We start from the raw sequence: 17,695 nt of genomic DNA on the forward strand, positions 1-17,695 counted from the left end.
CAGATACATGTGGAAGCAAAGAATGGGGGAAGGCAGGGATGGTGGAAAGGGTCCCCAGCCATCCATCCCATCTATCCATCCAGGACTTCAAACAGAGCAGAGGAAGAGAGCAACAGGGCTGGGTAAGTCCCAAAGGATTATGGTCTGAGGGCAAGAGGTGTTTCCCCTGCTCGAAGGATGACGGCCAAGGCTGGGCCCAGCACGGCGTGAGTGGGGCTGACCATCTGTGCACTCTGGCTGGTTCTACTCACGACATCCCCCCACCCCCATCCTGTGCCCAACCAGGAGTCTCATGCCTCAGACCAGTTCCTTCCCCTACTTCTTTTACATTCAAGTCCCGTTCATCCTAGGACCCCAAGCATGCATTGATCTGATAAATCAAAAGAGCTGAGACAACAATGACCCATAAAGGCCCTGGGTCATGCTTCCAAGGCAACGCACTTACACTGTTATTGGGGCTTTAGTGTCCCCAGCCAGGGGAATATGGTCTGGTTTCCTGCTCATAACCAGACAAGAATTATAATTTCCATTTCAGAAACTGGGTAAGTTCTGAATAAAGTGACACTCAGAAAGGCTGGTGCAGTCACACACCTATAGTCCGCAGCAGAGGGACAATTCAATGCTCAATATATTGAATAACTTATGGGTGAAAAGCAGGGCTGGTAGAACGCACAGCCACGCAAGTCAGGCGAGGTCCAGCGGTCAAGGGAAACTACCTGCTCGTTCAGACAAAAGTAGAGCTTAACGGGATTATTTTGTGAACTATCGAGCATTCCGAGCTAATTTTTAAAGAAAAAATAAGGCTGTGTGCCTGCAACAAAGGAGATAAAGCAACAGAGGTAATAACTGACAGCAGCAGAAAACGACTGCAAACCAAGTGAAATCAGGCTTTAAGTCAGACAAATTTCAACACTTACTACCAGTGTGATCTGGAATAAACCACTGCATCTTTCTAAGCCTCATTTCTTCACCTACAAAATGAGGATAATAATAGTTCCCACTCTCAGGGCTGTTACGAGGATTGCATATTCTTGTCTGGTCCATGAAACATACCCACTGTTTAAAAGAGCATAAAGTATACTTTCCCAGCATCATTCTTAAAGATCACGTGGTACTCCACTGTGTGGATGGAGTTGAAATTATTGAATGAATCCCTCTTGTTGGGCTCTACTCTATTTTAAATGTATTGATGTTTTCAACCACACTGGGATAAAAACTTATATAACTTCAGGCACTTATATAATATAATGGTTTCCTTAAGATAAATGTCGAGAACTAGAATTTTGGAACCAAGGGAGAGGTACATATTGCCAAAAACATCCTCAGAAACATTATACCACTTTGCTCTCCAACTAGCACTACAGCCACTTTATAATTATTTTTAACTGTTCTTACTCCTTGGGATGCATCCAAGAACCCCTCTGGACACTCTGTGTTTTACACTCTGTGTTTTTCCAGCTGTGCTTTTCCGAGCAGCACAGTTCCACGGGACTCACCTCTCGGCCGCTGCAGTGGCTGCAGCGTTCATGGCGAAGTGCCGGATGGCGCTCTCCTCTACGTACTTCTGCTCCCACTTGGTCATGTCAGCCTCCAGCGCCAGGATCCGCTCTTCCTTCTCCCTTACAAGTTCCATGAGGGCCGGGGCATTGTATTCCGGCAGGCTGGCTGGCTGGCCGTTTCCGTGTTTCTGGAGATGCGAAAGAAGTAACATCTTTTTTTTTTTTTTGCGGTACGCGGGCCTCTCACCGTTGTGGCCTCTCCCGCTGCGGAGCACAGGCTCCGGACGCGCAGGCTCAGCGGCCATGGCTCACGGACCTAGCCGCTCCGCGGCATGTGGGATCCTCCCGGACCGGGGCACGAACCCGCGTCCCCCGCATCGGCAGGCAGACTCTCAACCACTGCGCCACCAGGGAAGCCCAGGAAGTAACATCTTCATGCTGAATCGGGACTATAAAGTAACCCACGTGGAGCACGCACGGTTCACCCAGATCCTGCAGCACATTCACCCTTGTTCCCTTCTCCAGCACTGATGACCCGAATGCGGGTGGATTCTGACACCATCAACCTCTATCCCCACTTGCTCTATCTCATTTAATTCTCCGGGAGCTCTATAAAACAGAGAGTATTATCCCAATTTTACAGATGGAAAAACCAAGCTGCTGAGAGATTGAATGAACTATTCCTTGTCTCAAAGCTGATCAGTAGCAGGGTCAGGGTTCAAACCCGAGTCTGTCTGCCTATATCCAGCTTTGCATGACAGGAAGTGGTTTGTCCAATGTCTTCCGGTTAAGTTATACCAAGAGCCAGAACAGGAACAAAGTTTGGCTTCCTGGTCTAGGGCACTTTCTCCAGAGTTCAAGGAAGTGATTCAGCTGTTTGCTTCCCCTGAGGCTGGGAGATAGAATGTGAAGGTACAGGAAGTGGGTGTGAGATGCCTTAAGGGCATGCTTGCCCAGCCTCCCATCTGGCAAACAGAAATTAAGACCTGCCCCAGATGGAAGCCCAACAATCAAATAGGATAATAAACATGAAAGCACTTAATACACTTTAAAGGGCTAACCAAAGTACAGTGTTACCAGAAAAACCTCTAAGGCAAGTCAAGCTCATTTTCCAGCCCCTTCTCTCCATCTGTGTCCATAAGAGAGAAGTGTTATTCGGATAACACAACACAAAGCGGCTGTGTTATCTGAAGAGCTCATGAGCTGAGGATATTCACTTTTCAGATTTTCTCCCTTCTAACTCAGGGATACTATTTCCTCTAAACAGATGACTTAGAGGACGAGGAGGTTTGACTTTCTGGCCAGTGGTGGAGATGGGTCATCTCGGGAACCCGGGGTTAGGAGACCAGTCGTGCCTAAGCTACTCAAGGGGAGAACGATTTCATCCCAGCTCTTCTTTGTCCTGGGACGTGCATTCCCCTCCTATTTCCCAGTGACCACAAACTTTAAATGCAGGGTTTTTTGCAAGGTGAGAGGTACCTTTCACCCTGAACCGCACAAATTACCCAGAGCAACAGCTGGGCATTTGAACTACACTGCTGGAACCTAATCCCACCAGACAGAAGAGAACAAACGGGCCTACGGGCTTTTTGTAAACCATATGCTTCTATTTGATTCTTGAAAGCTACAAATACAAGTTATTCTAGGATCCAGTGGTAGCTGGCCAGTGGCCGGCATTTAAGCCGGAATAGACTGGAAAGCGTGTACCTGTCCTCATCAGCCTGCATAGGAAGTCACCGACCCCATCAAGCCAGGCACCCGGCCTCAGGGCAGGAGGACAAACAAACCAGTCCACTGAGATGAGAAACTACCCTGCTTTGAGAAACTTTCCAAGAAAAAGATCCCACAGCCTCACTTAGCTGCCATCTATGTTTTCTATCCAAATCCCTTGTGCTGCCTCGGCTGGTGACCTGCTCAGGTCCTTAAGAGCTGTTTAAATAAATGCAAGAATTTAGACACTCAAGAGTTCAGAGATAGCACAGTCTAACGGGTACATACATTGCCCAGAAAAACAGATTGAGGGTCAGGCAGGCCAGCTTTTGCTGCCCGTTCAGCTAGTCACCAAATATTTACTAGGCACGCACCCTGTGCAGGGGATATACCACAGTGACCAATACAGATAAAAATCTTTGCCCTCAGCGTGTTCACCTGGGAGAAAGGCCTAAATTTGCTACATGACCTTGGGCTGGTCTCTCAGCTGCCCTGGGCCTTGTTTTGCCCTTCAAGAACATTCCCCACTTCTTTCTTCTACCTCCTAAGACTACTGTGGAAGTAAGACGTGAAAATTACTTTCAGCTCTTTTCCAAAAAGAAAAGATTGTGAGTTCTTAAAAATGTTAATTTCCCTTCCTCTTTCACCATTATTTCTATTTCACTTCCCCCCAACTTCTAGGAATGCTTAAGTACCACACTTTGCCTCCCAAAGTAGGGGGAGATTACTTCTAATAACAGAACCTGTTCATTGAGAGCTGCTCTTTCCTGCTGGTCCTAGTGTCCTGACCTATCTTCCCTCTCCGACCTTCTCAGTTCAGCCACACTTGTCACTTTTTTTTCAATGGGATTGGAAAAGTTGGAGTAACTTGGGCACCAAAGATGCCCTAAGCCATCAAATGACCCTGAAGGTAATGAAGAGAAGAACAACAATGATAGTTATTCTTCCTTCACCAAGTGCTAAGTGTCAGGCACTGTGTAAGTACTTTGTGCAGATTTTCTTATTTTTAGTTACAAGTATATGGTAAATATAAGTTATGGGCCCCATTTTAGAGACAAGGAAGTGAAGGCTCAGAAAGATCCCTTTTGTAGTAGGAGGAGAAGGCAGCCTAACCCCCGAGCCTATGCTCTGACTCAGTTCACGATTCCATGCCACTCCGCTCACCTCCAGCCTACCCACCCTTCTGGAAGGTTCCAGAAGAAATAACTTGCAGGAGTAACTGGAGCTCACTTGGGGGCTCTGTGTGGAGAGGGCCGGGTGGAGAGGCTCAGCTGTGTCCTGGCGTGGGTCTACGGCAGAGCCCTTGTGTGGGGTGTTGATTCAAAAGTGCTCTAAGCTGTTCTCTCAATGGTCCCTTCAGAATGATTCTCTACGGGAAGAGGCAGGCAGTGTGGTCTCACTGCTTTGTGGAGGGGAGAGATGACAAGGGGCTTTATTTATTTTGTGTGACCTCAGTACGCCTTCTAATGGGGTCAGGTAAATGCCTCGGTGACCCCGGAGTGAAGGAGCAGTGTGCGAGGTGGGTTGCCCACATCCGGGGTGGACACATGTGTGAGCTCCTCAGACTAAACAGAGGAAGCAGATCAGAGAGGCGGAGTTTCTCGGGTGACCCCACGCTCCAGGGTGGATGCTGGTCACCCCTGCTGGGGGCCAGCGGAACTGTGATCACCACACTTGTCCACAGACTCCAGGCAGGAGTTGAACCAAACTATAGTATTGGCCACGTGGAACTATTAAGGTATTTTGGTGGACTTCTTTGTAACAACACTTTTGTCTTTTCTGGTTATAGAATAATGTGTGCTCATTGGTAAAATGAGAAAATGAAGTATTAAAGGAAAAAATAAAAAATAATACTCATCTTTTTAATGCGTAGGCAAAAGCAGGGAAAAGTAGGGAGATCCCCAAGTGCCTTTCATAACAGAGGAGACAGATTAACACTCTCATTAAAACAACAATTGTAATATTATTTTAAAGAGATGCTGGGCAGCAAAGTTCTGTTTAAAGATTGTCTCCCCACTCTCTGGTCTCATGTCAGCCGTACACATCTAGGGATCTGCTGTCAGCTCCCGAAGACAAGTCCAAAATGCAAGCCACGTAATTCCCCAGGACAGCCCTGATTCTGAAACTTCTGTCCTCCACAGGCAGCCGAAATCTGACAGCATCCTTTACAAACAGTGGGAAAGCTGTGTTTGCTGCTCTGAGGCAAAAAATGGGCCTGAGTGTGTGTGGGTCTGAGTGTGCATACGGGAATGGTCCTCTGTGGCAATAGAGAAATTTTTCAAATAATGTTTCATTCACATTTCTTCTTGATACACAACAAGGATAATGGAGCTGAGGCTGGTTTCTTTCATCCCCCCCTTTTTTTTCTTAAAGAAAAAGACATCTTGCAAAACTAAATGTTGATAATGTACAGGAAGACATTCTTATACATTTTGGATAAATTGGTATATTTACTTTGTAGAGTGATCTGGCAATATCCAGTGATGTTTTGCATATCCATTTGTTATCCAGAAATCCCATTTTTAAGTATATCCTCTTGGGAAGTTCTTACATTTTTTTGCAAGGAGACATGTAAAAAGGCAGCTCATCAGAGTACTGCCTGCAACAGCAATACCACTGGCACAAATCCCAAAAGCAATCAATGGGAGAGATATAGTTTAGAATACGTATAGTAGCTGAAATGAATGAAGAGTCTGTTTTCATAGCACTCAAAACAGAAGATCCAGGGATAAGTAATTTAACTATAGGGTGTGGGTGGCACATTAACTGGAAAAGAACATTCTTTTTTGCTCTAAATACTGAGATGTGCCCATTCTGTCAGCCAAAGACTCCTAAATACCCACCAGGTGCCAGCACAGCACCAGACACCAGAGAGCCTGCCCTCCAGTTGGAGAACTTCAGATCTCAATAACGGAGCAACAGAAAATGGCTGAAGGGTGGCCCTGAAATGCCAGAGAATGCGGCACAGGTTAGAAGGATCAGAAGTCCAGAGACAGACTCACTTTTCCCTGTGAGCGATCAACTAAGCCAAGTTGGTAGGGGCCTGGGTGGGCTCCTTGATTTTCTGGGCAATCTCGCTAACACCTCCATCTCCAGCCAAGTACATACGCCCAGAGGGAACTGTGTGCGCTGCCATGAGAAAGGGCTGAGCTGGCCACAGCATATGCTTTCAAGTGTTTTCAAGTGTTTCAACCATAACCACTATGCCCTATCCACCAGATAATTCCATGGAGTCCTGTCTCACATTTCCCTGGTTCCAAACTTAGAGCACACTCTTCACCAGCTGCATAGAGGGCTTTGCCCACCACGCTGGCTGATGACACACCAGGAGCCCTTGACCCGCTTGTAACGGAGCCCGGCCCAGCTATAGGACTTCTCCTCTTGCCAAGGCCCATGAGGACCCTGGGCTGGGGTGTTTTACTCTGTGTTTATTTGCAGCTGAATTACATGAACAGCTGTTACCAGGAGAAACAGGGAGAGGCAGAAGGACACGGAACTTATGGCCAATATTATTTTCTAGGGATAGTCCTGACTCCTTCCTGTCCTTTACCTCTGAAAACTCACTGATGATCAGGTCCTCCCAATTTCACCCCCGTTCTAGGTCCCCCGTGGATTCCCACTGCCACTACACCCTAGATGACACTAACAGCTTTCGGGCTGGCTCCCCTGACTTCAACATCTGTTCCTCCAGCCCCTCCTCTGACACCACCAGAGGGATCCTCTCCTGATCCTACAGGAAAAAAAAAAAATCCAGTCTCTCAACCTGACCAAAAGCCCTCCACAAACTGGACGTTGCCTCCAGCTGGTACGCTCCCCCAGCTGGCTGCCCCCAGCTGTCCTGGACCCACCACGTGCCTCTCATCTCTCTCCTCCATGCATACTCCTCCTCTACCTCTGATGCTTCCCCAAGAATGGCCAACAAACTCATCCTTCGAAGTCCAACTCAAATGTCCTCCGCTATGAAGCCGTCTGCACTCGCATTCCCCCATACCCAGCCCCCAGGGGTCACCACTTTCTCCCTGTCAAGACATTTGTCTCTCCAGTGAGTGGACTTACTGGTTCCTCCACTGGCCTCTGTGCTGGACCACGGAGGACAGCAAGCTCTCGTTTACCCCTGAATCCTCAGGGCAGAGCGCAGAGCCTGGCGGGCAGCAGGTGCTCAGCTCCGTGGCCTTCACAGAACGCATGCGCCAGACTCCGAGGGCCCCGCCCCTCACCTGCTGGGTCCTCAGGGCGTCCAGCTCCCTCTCCAGCCAGGTGCGCAGTCTCCGCTCCATCTGCTCCCGCTTCTCGCAGGCGGACTGCAGCTGGGTCAGGGCCTGCTGCAGCTTCTCAACCTTCTCCACGTATGCCTGCTTCTCTCGGAGCTGAGTGGAGGAGGAGAGGAAAAGGGAACACGGAACTTGGACAGTGATCCTCAAAGCTGGGGTGGAGACTGGGGGTGTCTGTGTCAGAGTACCTCGAGATGCTATTTAAACTACAAGTGCATGTACCTTCTCCACTCCTATCCCTCCGGTGTGCTGGGACAGAAAAGATTTAGACGAAGGCCACCAGTTACACCTAAATCAGCTGTGATGCTAGGAACTGAAGACCCTAACAGGCCACCTGCTTTCAGTCATTTATACAGCTCTGAGCTCAATCCATGGTTATTGCTGAGTCATTATAGCATCAGCAGGCATTGGAAATGAGGTTAATAAAGATTTTTTAAATGTTATAGGAAATGCTTATTCTATAATGTTAACTGAAAAATCCAGAATCAAAAATTATATACATTATCACAACTATGCCTGCCTATCTATCTATCTATCTATCTATCACCTATGTATGAAAAAAGACTGAAAGGAAATAAAAGCATCAACTGTGTTTGTCTGTATGGCAGAATAATAATTTCTCATCTTCTTTACTCTCTTCTGTATTTTTCAGATTTTCTATAACTACCAATTACTATTAGAAAAATTGTGACTGTATGTATTTATGCATGTGTACCCATTTGTGTATGTGTGAATGAGTATGACAATATCTGATTATAGATACTTGTGGAGTAACTTCCTCCTAAAGATTTCAGAGCCCTTTATGGACGACAGCCCTGGAGAGACAGGAAAGGCCTAATGAACACGCAAACCACACAATCACTGAGGAGAGGCAAATTAAGGTAAAAATTGATTTATGTAAATGTCACATCAGGTATGGATTTAGACTCACTGATCAACCACTTCAAATTCTTACCCTCAGACTTTGTTTTCTTCCAGTTAGGAGTTGGACCCATGTTCATAAATCCCAGGCACATTTCTAACTTTCTGGGGATTGGCTGGTGCCATAAATCAGACTGAGGCTTTTCCTTGATCTGGTCCTGGGTGAGGAGACACCAGATGCTATTTCCTGTCACTCTGCACCTGGGCATGTAGATGCCTTGCAGGTGATTCAGATCCTGAGTTCAACCCATGATTGCACTGGCAAGTTGGAACATGCTAGCGATTTAAGTGTTCGCTGCAAAGGGTGGTTTCTGACTTAGCAGGCAGCCCTGCCAGGAGCAATGTCTGTGCCCTAGCCAAAACCACTGCGATAAAAAACGAGGTGCTTCTGACCTTTTGCCGGGGGGCGCGGACAGCAACTTATAGCCTTTTCTACACCTACTCTTGGGATTAGTTTTCATCTGCCTCTTTCATTCACTGTGCCTTTGATCGTTTGTTTGAGGACCTACTAACTGCAGGTTCCTGTGCTAGAAAAGCCTCATCTGATAAACTATTTTGTGAGTACCATTCATACACCACTTACCGTGTCGTAGACTGTATACCATTCTCTGAGTGTGTAGCCCCTAGAATATAAGTGCCGCGAGATTTGTCTGCTTGGGGCAGAGCGCACAATACGTCCCCAAGGCCTGGAACAGTACCTGGCATCCAGGTGGTACTCAATAAGTATTTGTTAAATGAACGAGTTAATATTATCACTAACCAACGGCAAGATTCTTGGAGGCATCGATCTCTCTCATTCACCCTTGGATCAGCCTGAAGTCTAGCAAGGAGTATATAATGATGATGATGACTAGTAGTACCAGTAATTAATCGGCCAACATTTTGGAGGCACTACCATGCCAAGCTTTGTGCTTTATATGAAGTATCTCGTTTAATCCGCCCAATAACAATAGAAGGTAAACTCTTGTATTACCTCCATTTAACAACTGAGAAAACTGAGGACTGAATAGGTTAGTGACTCACTCAAGGTCACACAGCTGATACACCGCCCGTCTAACTCATGTGGTCTGCCTCTAGAGTCCAAGCCCTTAAGCATCATGGGAAGTTATGGTAAGCACTCAGTGTGAGCCATCCAAACTGAGTTGAGATCCTTCAAAAGAAACTTTAATAAGAACAAGGAGGGACACTGGAAGCCAGACACGTGAGACATTTTGGAGAAGTTACATACAGTCAACCAAACACAGATCCTATATAAATATAATGACAAGAAGAGACCCATAATGCTGATTATAAAGAACCTGTCTTCAAGGAGTTCACAACTTTTGCTTTAACAGAAATATTAAAATTAAAATATTTCAAAATGATCACTTTCCTTTGCTCCATACATGGAGATGGAGCCTTGATAAGTGCCCTCAGAATAAGTTCTGGCCTCCCTTCCTCAAAGCAGACCTCCTGTCCTTCAGGGGTCAAGGTCACTTTCTGCAGCAGATAGTTTCCTATTTAATGAGTTGCTTGCTGGTGACAAGGAAGAGACTCTGGGGCTGTTGCCTGGGATCCTCATGCTAGTATTAAAACTGTACACAGGACTTGTGGGGTTTAACGGGACAGGTTGAATGGACAAGACCCTACTGACTTAACAATCTTCCCCTTTAGCTGCATTAGCCTTGAAGTTGAAGTTTGCTGAGACACCCAAGCCACCTGGCGCCAGGAGATGTTTCCTGAAGGGACAGCTTTCTATTGTCGACAACAACAGCAACAGCAGTTGGATTAATAATAGTGCTGTTTCCTGCGAGCCAAGCACCAACTCGGTCCTGGTGGAGAATATCTCGGTCATGCCGCTCTGTGACTTGGAGTTCCTACTCTCCACCGTGGGTCTGCTCGGCCCAGCCTCACCACACACAGCGGATACAACAGGCTCCCCTGTGCTGCTGTGTCTACAGCCCGGATCCCCTAGCCGGCACCTCAGGAGTGGTCATTCTACTTCCCCAGTCAGGCTTAAAGGAAAAGTCTACTTCTTAAAACTTCATCTAAAGGCTGGATTGCATCAGAAACCACTAAACCCATCACGCTCGAGCGGCATCAAGGTTTCCTGGACTGGGGGGTCATTACCTGGCCAAGCTAACTTCTGAAAATTGGAGACAGGTTTGCTGAACACCACCCCAATCCCACCGCATCAGAAGACTTGGCCTTTTTTATGCAGCCGAGAGCCCAGAGACACAGCACTTGAACTGTTAACTGAGTCTCTTTTCTCCACAGGCACCAGTGGTTCCCAGTCCTTCCATTTATGTTCAGCCTTGGACACCTGCCAGCCAGTGGGCAGCAGCCTGGGTTTAAGGCTGAGACTGAACTCTTTGCTGATGCTTATTCACGTCTGCCTCTCATCCTCTGCCCGGCTCTGGGGTGGATAAATTCTGTTTTCATTCGTTTTTATTTGGGAGGTCACCTACATCGCTCCCCTGACTCAGCTCCCTTGGAGTTGGCTCTGGTTAAAGTTGCTGGGTTAGGAAACGGAAACGGAGGCCCTCGGGGCTCTGTGCACTGCACCCCACCCCCCGCCCCCCGCAGGCTCACCTCCTCTTCCAGCTTGATGACCCTGGCCTGGGCGTTGCTCAGAGCCTGGTCCAGGATCTCGATGTGTCTCCGGTGGTCCTCACTCGCAGTCCGCACCGCCGCTAACTCCATTTCTAACTTCTCCTTTTCCTTCAAGAATTCTTTGTCTAGAAGGGAGACGGGAACAAAACGACCTCTATCAGAAGGCACTCACCCTCTGGGCTCATTGCCAGTCTACATCTGGCAAGGATTAAAAGTAAAAAAAGCATACAGAAAGTAGAGGGTTGAATTACTGCCTTTGCTCCCTATTCATAGTGGTGGTGTTTGTGAAGCAAGGATTTTCTCAAAAACCACTGTCGGGCTTCCCTGGTGGCGCAGTGGTGGGGAGTCTGCCTGCCAATGCAGGGGACGTGGGTTCGCGCCCTGGTCTGGGAAGATCCCACCTGCCGCGGGGCAACTGGGCCCGTGAGCCACAATTACTGAGCCTGCGTGTCTGGAGCCTGTGCTCCGCAGCCAGAGAGGCCGCGATAGTGAGAGGCCCACGCACTGCGATGAAGAGTGGCCCCCGCTTGCCACAACTAGAGAAAGCCCTCGCACAGAAACGAAGACCCAACACAGCCATAAATAAATAAATTAATTAATTAAAAAAAAAAAAGTTAAAAAAAAAAAAACCACTGTCAACTATAGGTATAGTCCAGGTCACAGTTCCAGAGATGAACGGCACAAAAAGAACCAGTAACCCTGTGTTCTCAGGGACTCACTTCTGTACAACATTTACTTTAAGGCTTCAAATTAACCTTGGACCTATGATTTTCTTTCAGGCTCACAAGCTCTCCAGCTTCTACCTTCCAAACCAGTGATGGAAAGGCAGGCAATACTAACGATAATACTAACGCTCTCATTTATAGAGAAATAAACCAAGGTGCAGAAGGTTAAGCTTTCGGTCTGAGGCCAGGCGGTAGAGGGGAGCTTCAACCCGGGCCTCCTATCTCTGTCTGGGTCCTCGTGCATATGACCTGGCCTCACCTCTTCTCTTAGTTCTGCTCAAGAGAAGAAAGACAAAGTGCTCTGGATGTGGGGAAACAGCTGTCCTCTCATTCAGTGACACTGTAGCTGACGGTGATCACTGTCACTCTGCACATGGAGAGGAAAGGCTGCCTCACAGTGGCTTCCACACAGCTCTCCTATAGACTTATCCACCAATTTACTTAAGCAGGCAGGGCCCACGCTGTCATGAGATCAGTATCATTTACTGAAAACATTTCTCCTGTTACAGAAACAATGCAGGCATGCCTCAGAGACGTTGCGGGTTCCGTTCCAGACCACCGTAGTAAAGCAAGTCACATGATTTTTTTTGGTTTCCCAGTGTATATAAAAGTTATGTTTACACTATACCGTAGTCTATTAAATGTGCGATAATAGCATTATGTCTAAAAAACAATGTATGTACCTTAATTAAAAAATACTTTATTGCTAAAAAATGCCAAAACAATGAAAACAGTAACATCAAAGATCACTGATCACATACCACCATGACAAGTATAATAATAATGAAAAAGTCTGAGATGCTGTGAGAATTACCAAAACATAACATAGACACATGGAGTAGCTGCTATTGGAAAAATGGCGCCAAGAGACTTGCTCCATGCACGGTAGCCACAGACCTTTAATTTGTAAAAAATGCAATAAAACAAAGCACAATAAAATAAGGTATGCCTGTATATTTTATTTTTAAGGTAATTTAGAATATTTAGATATGTTGATTATAATATGGGAAAACTTGAATGGACTTACTGTGTAAGATTAAGGGATTGGTTAAATAAACTACAGTAAACCCTACAATAGAATAGGATGCACCCATTAAAGCTAAGTAAGAGAATATTAGTGATGAGGAAAAAAATCGTCATTGTTGAAAAACGGTGGTTACAAAACCCTATGCACACTCTTCCAAATTTGTAGAAAACAGGGTGTATAATTATAAGGGTAAGGGCAACAACAACAGTTAGAAATTGATTTCTCTGTGCCCACACCACTCAGATGCCTCATACTGGTTACCTAGTCCTCCTGGCAAACCAAACTGAAACACCAAGAACCAAAGTCTGCGAGCTATACGAGCACGTGACAGTGGTTTCACTCATTCATGATTTCCTTGTATAGCCATTCATTCATTTAGCGAAGAGTTATCAAACATTACGGACCAGCCTTATGGGCACTGAAGCAATAGAAAGAACGCTGCCCGTAAGGAGCGGGGGAAAAATGTGGTTTTGAATACAGAGCAAAGACACTTTAAGGCTGCCAATACTCAATAAACAACTCGCAATTTTAAAGCCGGAAGGGATCATAGGAAACACCCCTATCCAGTTCTGCCCCCTTTGTTTTACGGGGGAGGAAAGGAAAGCCCAGGAGCAAAGGCACTCATCCAAGGTGCCCCGCCAGCTGGGGCACAGCCAGGGCCGGATTCCGGGTCTCCTGATGGCCACTACAACGTCCTTCCCGCTGGACGGCACTGCCCTTGCTTTGTGACTTATGTTGACGGGAACAGGGTGCAACGGAAAAGCTTCGGAACGAACAGAATGAAGGAGCAGACTTGTACAGCGAGCATTGGCTGTGATGCCTAGAAATAATGGCGCCTCTCGGAAACACAACGAGGCCACCGGGATTCTGACCCAGAAGAGAGCATTACTTCTGGGCTCTTATACCCCACTGCAATGACCAACTGCCCTCCCCGCTTCTCCCTTTCAGTGGCATGAAATGCTGCCTCCGAAACTTCCTTCCCAGTGCATGGAGAACGGGCACGCAAGAGGCCTAAACAAATGGGCCAGGAGCAGCCCACTGGCTCTGGGGCCCACCATCCACTGCCACCAGGGCGGACCAGAGCATTTCACGCTTTCTGTGCAAAATCACTGACATTTGAGCACTAGCTCCCTGGGTTTGGACAACATCTGAACAGGCATGGTGCCCACTGCCCTCGTCCAAGCTCTGGAGGGCACCCGGGACTTAGTTACTCAGTGGGCAGGCCTGGGAATGAACCACCGACTTCAGAGCTTCTACCTGCTTGTCAGCCTAAGCTTAACAGTTCTTGTCTTTGTTGAGGGCAGTCAAGGACACATTAATTTTGGCGAGAGGCAAAGTCTAGACGCCAAAACCAGAGCTTCTTGCAGTTTTCAAATTGATGGTCATAATTATTGCTGTGTCACAATGACAAACATTTGGATTTCTGAATTAACGAATACCCCTCCCCTCCAACACACATGCGCGGGCACACACACACACACACACACACACACACACACACACGCATCCAACAGCTGCTACTCCCTTGATAGGCAGTATCATATTGTGGATAGAGAATGGACTTTAGCATCAGAAAGAACTGGGTTTAAATCCTAGGTTCACCACTTTCCAGCTCTGAGGCTTTGGGTACGGTATAACCTCTTTGAGTCTCAGCTCCCTCATCTATCAAACGGGAAAGATAACATTTAGACCACGGTGTTGTTGTGATGACTCTGTTGACGGAGATGATGCATATAAAGTATAAAAGGGCCTAAACATCTAAGACTTTACCTGTTTAGGTCATTATTGATGCCCTGAGCCTAGAACACTGTCTGACTCAATAAATATTGTCGAATGAATGAGGGAATGAATGAATGAATCTCTACCGTGTGCCAAGTTCATTGCTGATGGTATAATAAATGGCAGCTCTTGTTAGCGTTTAGCATTTGGCATCCTTGGGGTCTCCTGACAGCCTTTGTTACGCAGCAGTCCACTCTACCTCTGAAGCCACCACTCATCAGATGGCCGGTACTGACCCTGGACATCTCTGGTTCCCTTCTCTGCCCAGGCTCCCTGAACCTCACAGGGCGCACATCAGGACAAAGATGTGGGTATCAGACAAAGACTCCATCTATTAGCTCTGGAATGCTTTTCAGGTCTCTGGAATTCATGGGTCCAAACATCTTTGTCCTAAGTTTGGTGACTTTAGACCTCAGGCTGAAGCAGTATCAGTTAGTGTCACTCACACTGGCTCAGAACTCCTTGTCCGTGGACAGGAAGCAGTGTTCTCGATGGCAAAGTTTTAAAAACCGATGTTCATGACAATTGTGATAATAACAAAACGTGCTCATGTCTGTTGAATGGGTACTGTGTTCCAGGAATGGTGCCTTATATTATTCCCTTTAATTCCTCCATTTATACTATTTCCTTTAAGTTTACTCTATGAGGTAGGCGCTATTATTATTTCCGTCTTCCAGTGGAGGAACATGACATTAAGAAGGGATAAGTAACGTGTCCACAGAAGTGATGCCCGTCAGTGGGAGAGCGAGAACCGGCATCGGCCTCTAATGCATGTTCACAGGCACGGCGCTATACTGCCTCTGCTGTGCAAGCGTGCGGGGATGAAGACCCACAGAATAACAGAAGCAGGGGGCGTGGGAGAGCGCCATTGTAACACAGCTCATTGTGGCACAAATTTAAGTATGTCACAGATCATATCATGTATCTCAAAATACAGCAATTAATCCTCATGTGTATCCCTTTGCAAATATTAATTAATTAAGCATCTGCCACATGGAGGCATCACAGAGTACTAGATAAAAGCATGGATCTAGGGCTTCCCTGGTGGCGCAGTGGTTGAGAGTCCGCCTGCCGATGCAGGGGACACGGGTTCGTGCCCCGGCCCGGGAGGATCCCACATGCCACGGAGCGGCTGGGCCCGTGAGCCATGGCCGCTGAGCCTGCGCATCCGGAGCCTGTGCTCCGCAACGAGAGAGGCCACAACAGTGAGAGGCCCGCGTACCGCAAAAAAAAAACAACAAAAAAAACCCATGGATCTAGAATCAAGCTTCCCAGGTTCATATCCAGCTCTACCACTTATGGTTTTGTGACATGAAGTAAACGGACGTCTTTGTGCTTCAGTTTTCTTGCCTTTAATGAGAGGATCACAATAGTACCCACTTCAAAGTGCATAGAGTAAGTACCCAGTAAATGTCAACTATGATAATGCCAAGGTTACTGTTGCTGTCGAAAAATTGTGATAAATCCTTGGGCTACATGGTGCATAGGACGGAGCATTCTGCTCTCAGCCAGGTGGGAAGAGTGTCAGGGACACAGGCAGAGGCAGCGTGACCAGCTGCTCCAACTGATGCTTGCGCAGGGACTGTGACAACGCAGGAAGGACCCCTACCTCAGGCCAGGGTGTGAGGAGGAGGTGGTGTCCAGGCAGTGAGCCTATGTGGTGGGGGTCACTGTGCCCCTTAACTCCCTGGAGACATGGGAACTGGGTGTGTCAGAACCACTGGAAAAAGTTATCTCTTGGGAGATGCCAAGGGTGAGTCCCATGAGCGAAACCACCTCACAGGGAAGTCCTTTCAGTCTGTTTATTAGCTAAGCCCCCTTGGGATGGATCTCAAGAAAGATCAGCCTCACACTGAACTTTTGGCTGTGCTCCAATGTATATACTGAGAATTCCTAGAACAGGCAAGTTGACACAAGGGAACTCTTGCCCAGCGTGGTCTGTTTACTCAGTGGATATGAATTACCCTCAACTGTGTGGAGCAGGGCATTGTTTAGCCTGATAGCTCCGGTCCCATTTACACAGAGGATGTCTGCTCGCACACAGTTTATTCTGGAAACCACAGCGATGGCATGGGCTTTGTAGCCAGGCCAACCTGGTGTGATCCTGGCACCTTCACATACTGGTTCACCTTGGACACGTGACTTCCCCTCTCCAGACTCCATCTCCTCAGATGGAACTAACAAGACCTATTTTGCAGGACTCTTATGAGGATGAAAACGACCTGTAAAATACCTACTACGGGGCTTGGCACATAACAGATACTTAATAAACAGCAAGAGCTAAGACACATGACACCCAGGCACTGTGCCTTCAGTTTTACAACAGAACCTCATTTCCTGAATCCTTATATCAACTCCACTTGACAACTGAAAAATCGGAAGCAAGATGAGCTATGATACTTGCAACAGGTCAAATGGTAGTCGCTTTTGTGCCTCTACCCCTAGGTTAGTCTCTTTGCTTGAAAAAGAGCAGAAGTGGATGGAAGTGAGAACTGGACCCAGAATTTAAAGATGCTCCCCTTCCATCTTACCCTTCTTTGCCAGCTCTGCGTAAGCTTTGAAGTGGACAGTCTGGTGAAAGAGTTTCTGCAATTACTATCTGGGCACTAAGCTTGACTGCTAGCTGAACCATTGGGTGGTGGACCCCAGTAACCTCTGTTGAGAAACAGGTGGAGCATGGGCGTGGGATCCGGCAGTGGAGGTGTCAGGGCACCGTGCGCTGCGCTGCTAGTTTTTAATGCAGTGCTCCAACTTATGGCTGGAGCTCATGGTGGGGTGCAAAGCTGTAACCTGGCCCTTCTCAAGGAGGAATTAATTTTCTAGGGCTTTCCTGATATAATGGGTTTTTGATGAGTTTTGCCCTAAGCCCAATATAGCTGGAGGGACAGAGGAGTCTGGTTGCCACCAGTTTGACCAAGGGGTGACTAATTCACTAGAATGCTTGGAAGGCAATTCAAGCATTTGGAGAAAGTGAGGTCTTTCTCCAAATAGCATGATATCACCTATATGTGGAATGCAAAAAAACGATACAAATGAACTTATTTACAAAACAGAAATAGACTCACAGACATAGAAAACAGACTTATGGTTACCAAAGGGGGTAGTAAGGAGGAGATAAATTAGGAGTTTGGAATTAACAGATAACACACGACTATATATAGATAACCAACA

The 17,695-nt window shown here is 47.1% G+C and overlaps 1 protein-coding gene across 2 annotated transcripts in view; it reads right to left on the bottom strand.

Annotated features, from left to right (window-relative positions):
• Window positions 1-17,695, bottom strand: part of AMOTL1 (angiomotin like 1) — a 103,430-nt gene that overhangs the window by 8,097 nt on the left and 77,638 nt on the right. For both annotated transcript variants that reach the window (XM_082845209.1, XM_082845208.1), the window contains 3 exons: window positions 10,973-11,118; window positions 7,427-7,576; window positions 1,497-1,687 (listed from right to left, as the gene is read on the bottom strand). In XM_082845209.1, the coding sequence (XP_082701335.1) occupies window positions 1,497-1,687; window positions 7,427-7,576; window positions 10,973-11,118 (487 nt within the window). The remainder of the gene's footprint in view (window positions 1-1,496; window positions 1,688-7,426; window positions 7,577-10,972; window positions 11,119-17,695) is intronic.

This window comes from Leucopleurus acutus, assembly GCF_964270905.1.
Source record: "Leucopleurus acutus genome assembly, chromosome: 8".
Taxonomy (NCBI): domain Eukaryota; kingdom Metazoa; phylum Chordata; class Mammalia; order Artiodactyla; family Delphinidae; genus Leucopleurus; species Leucopleurus acutus.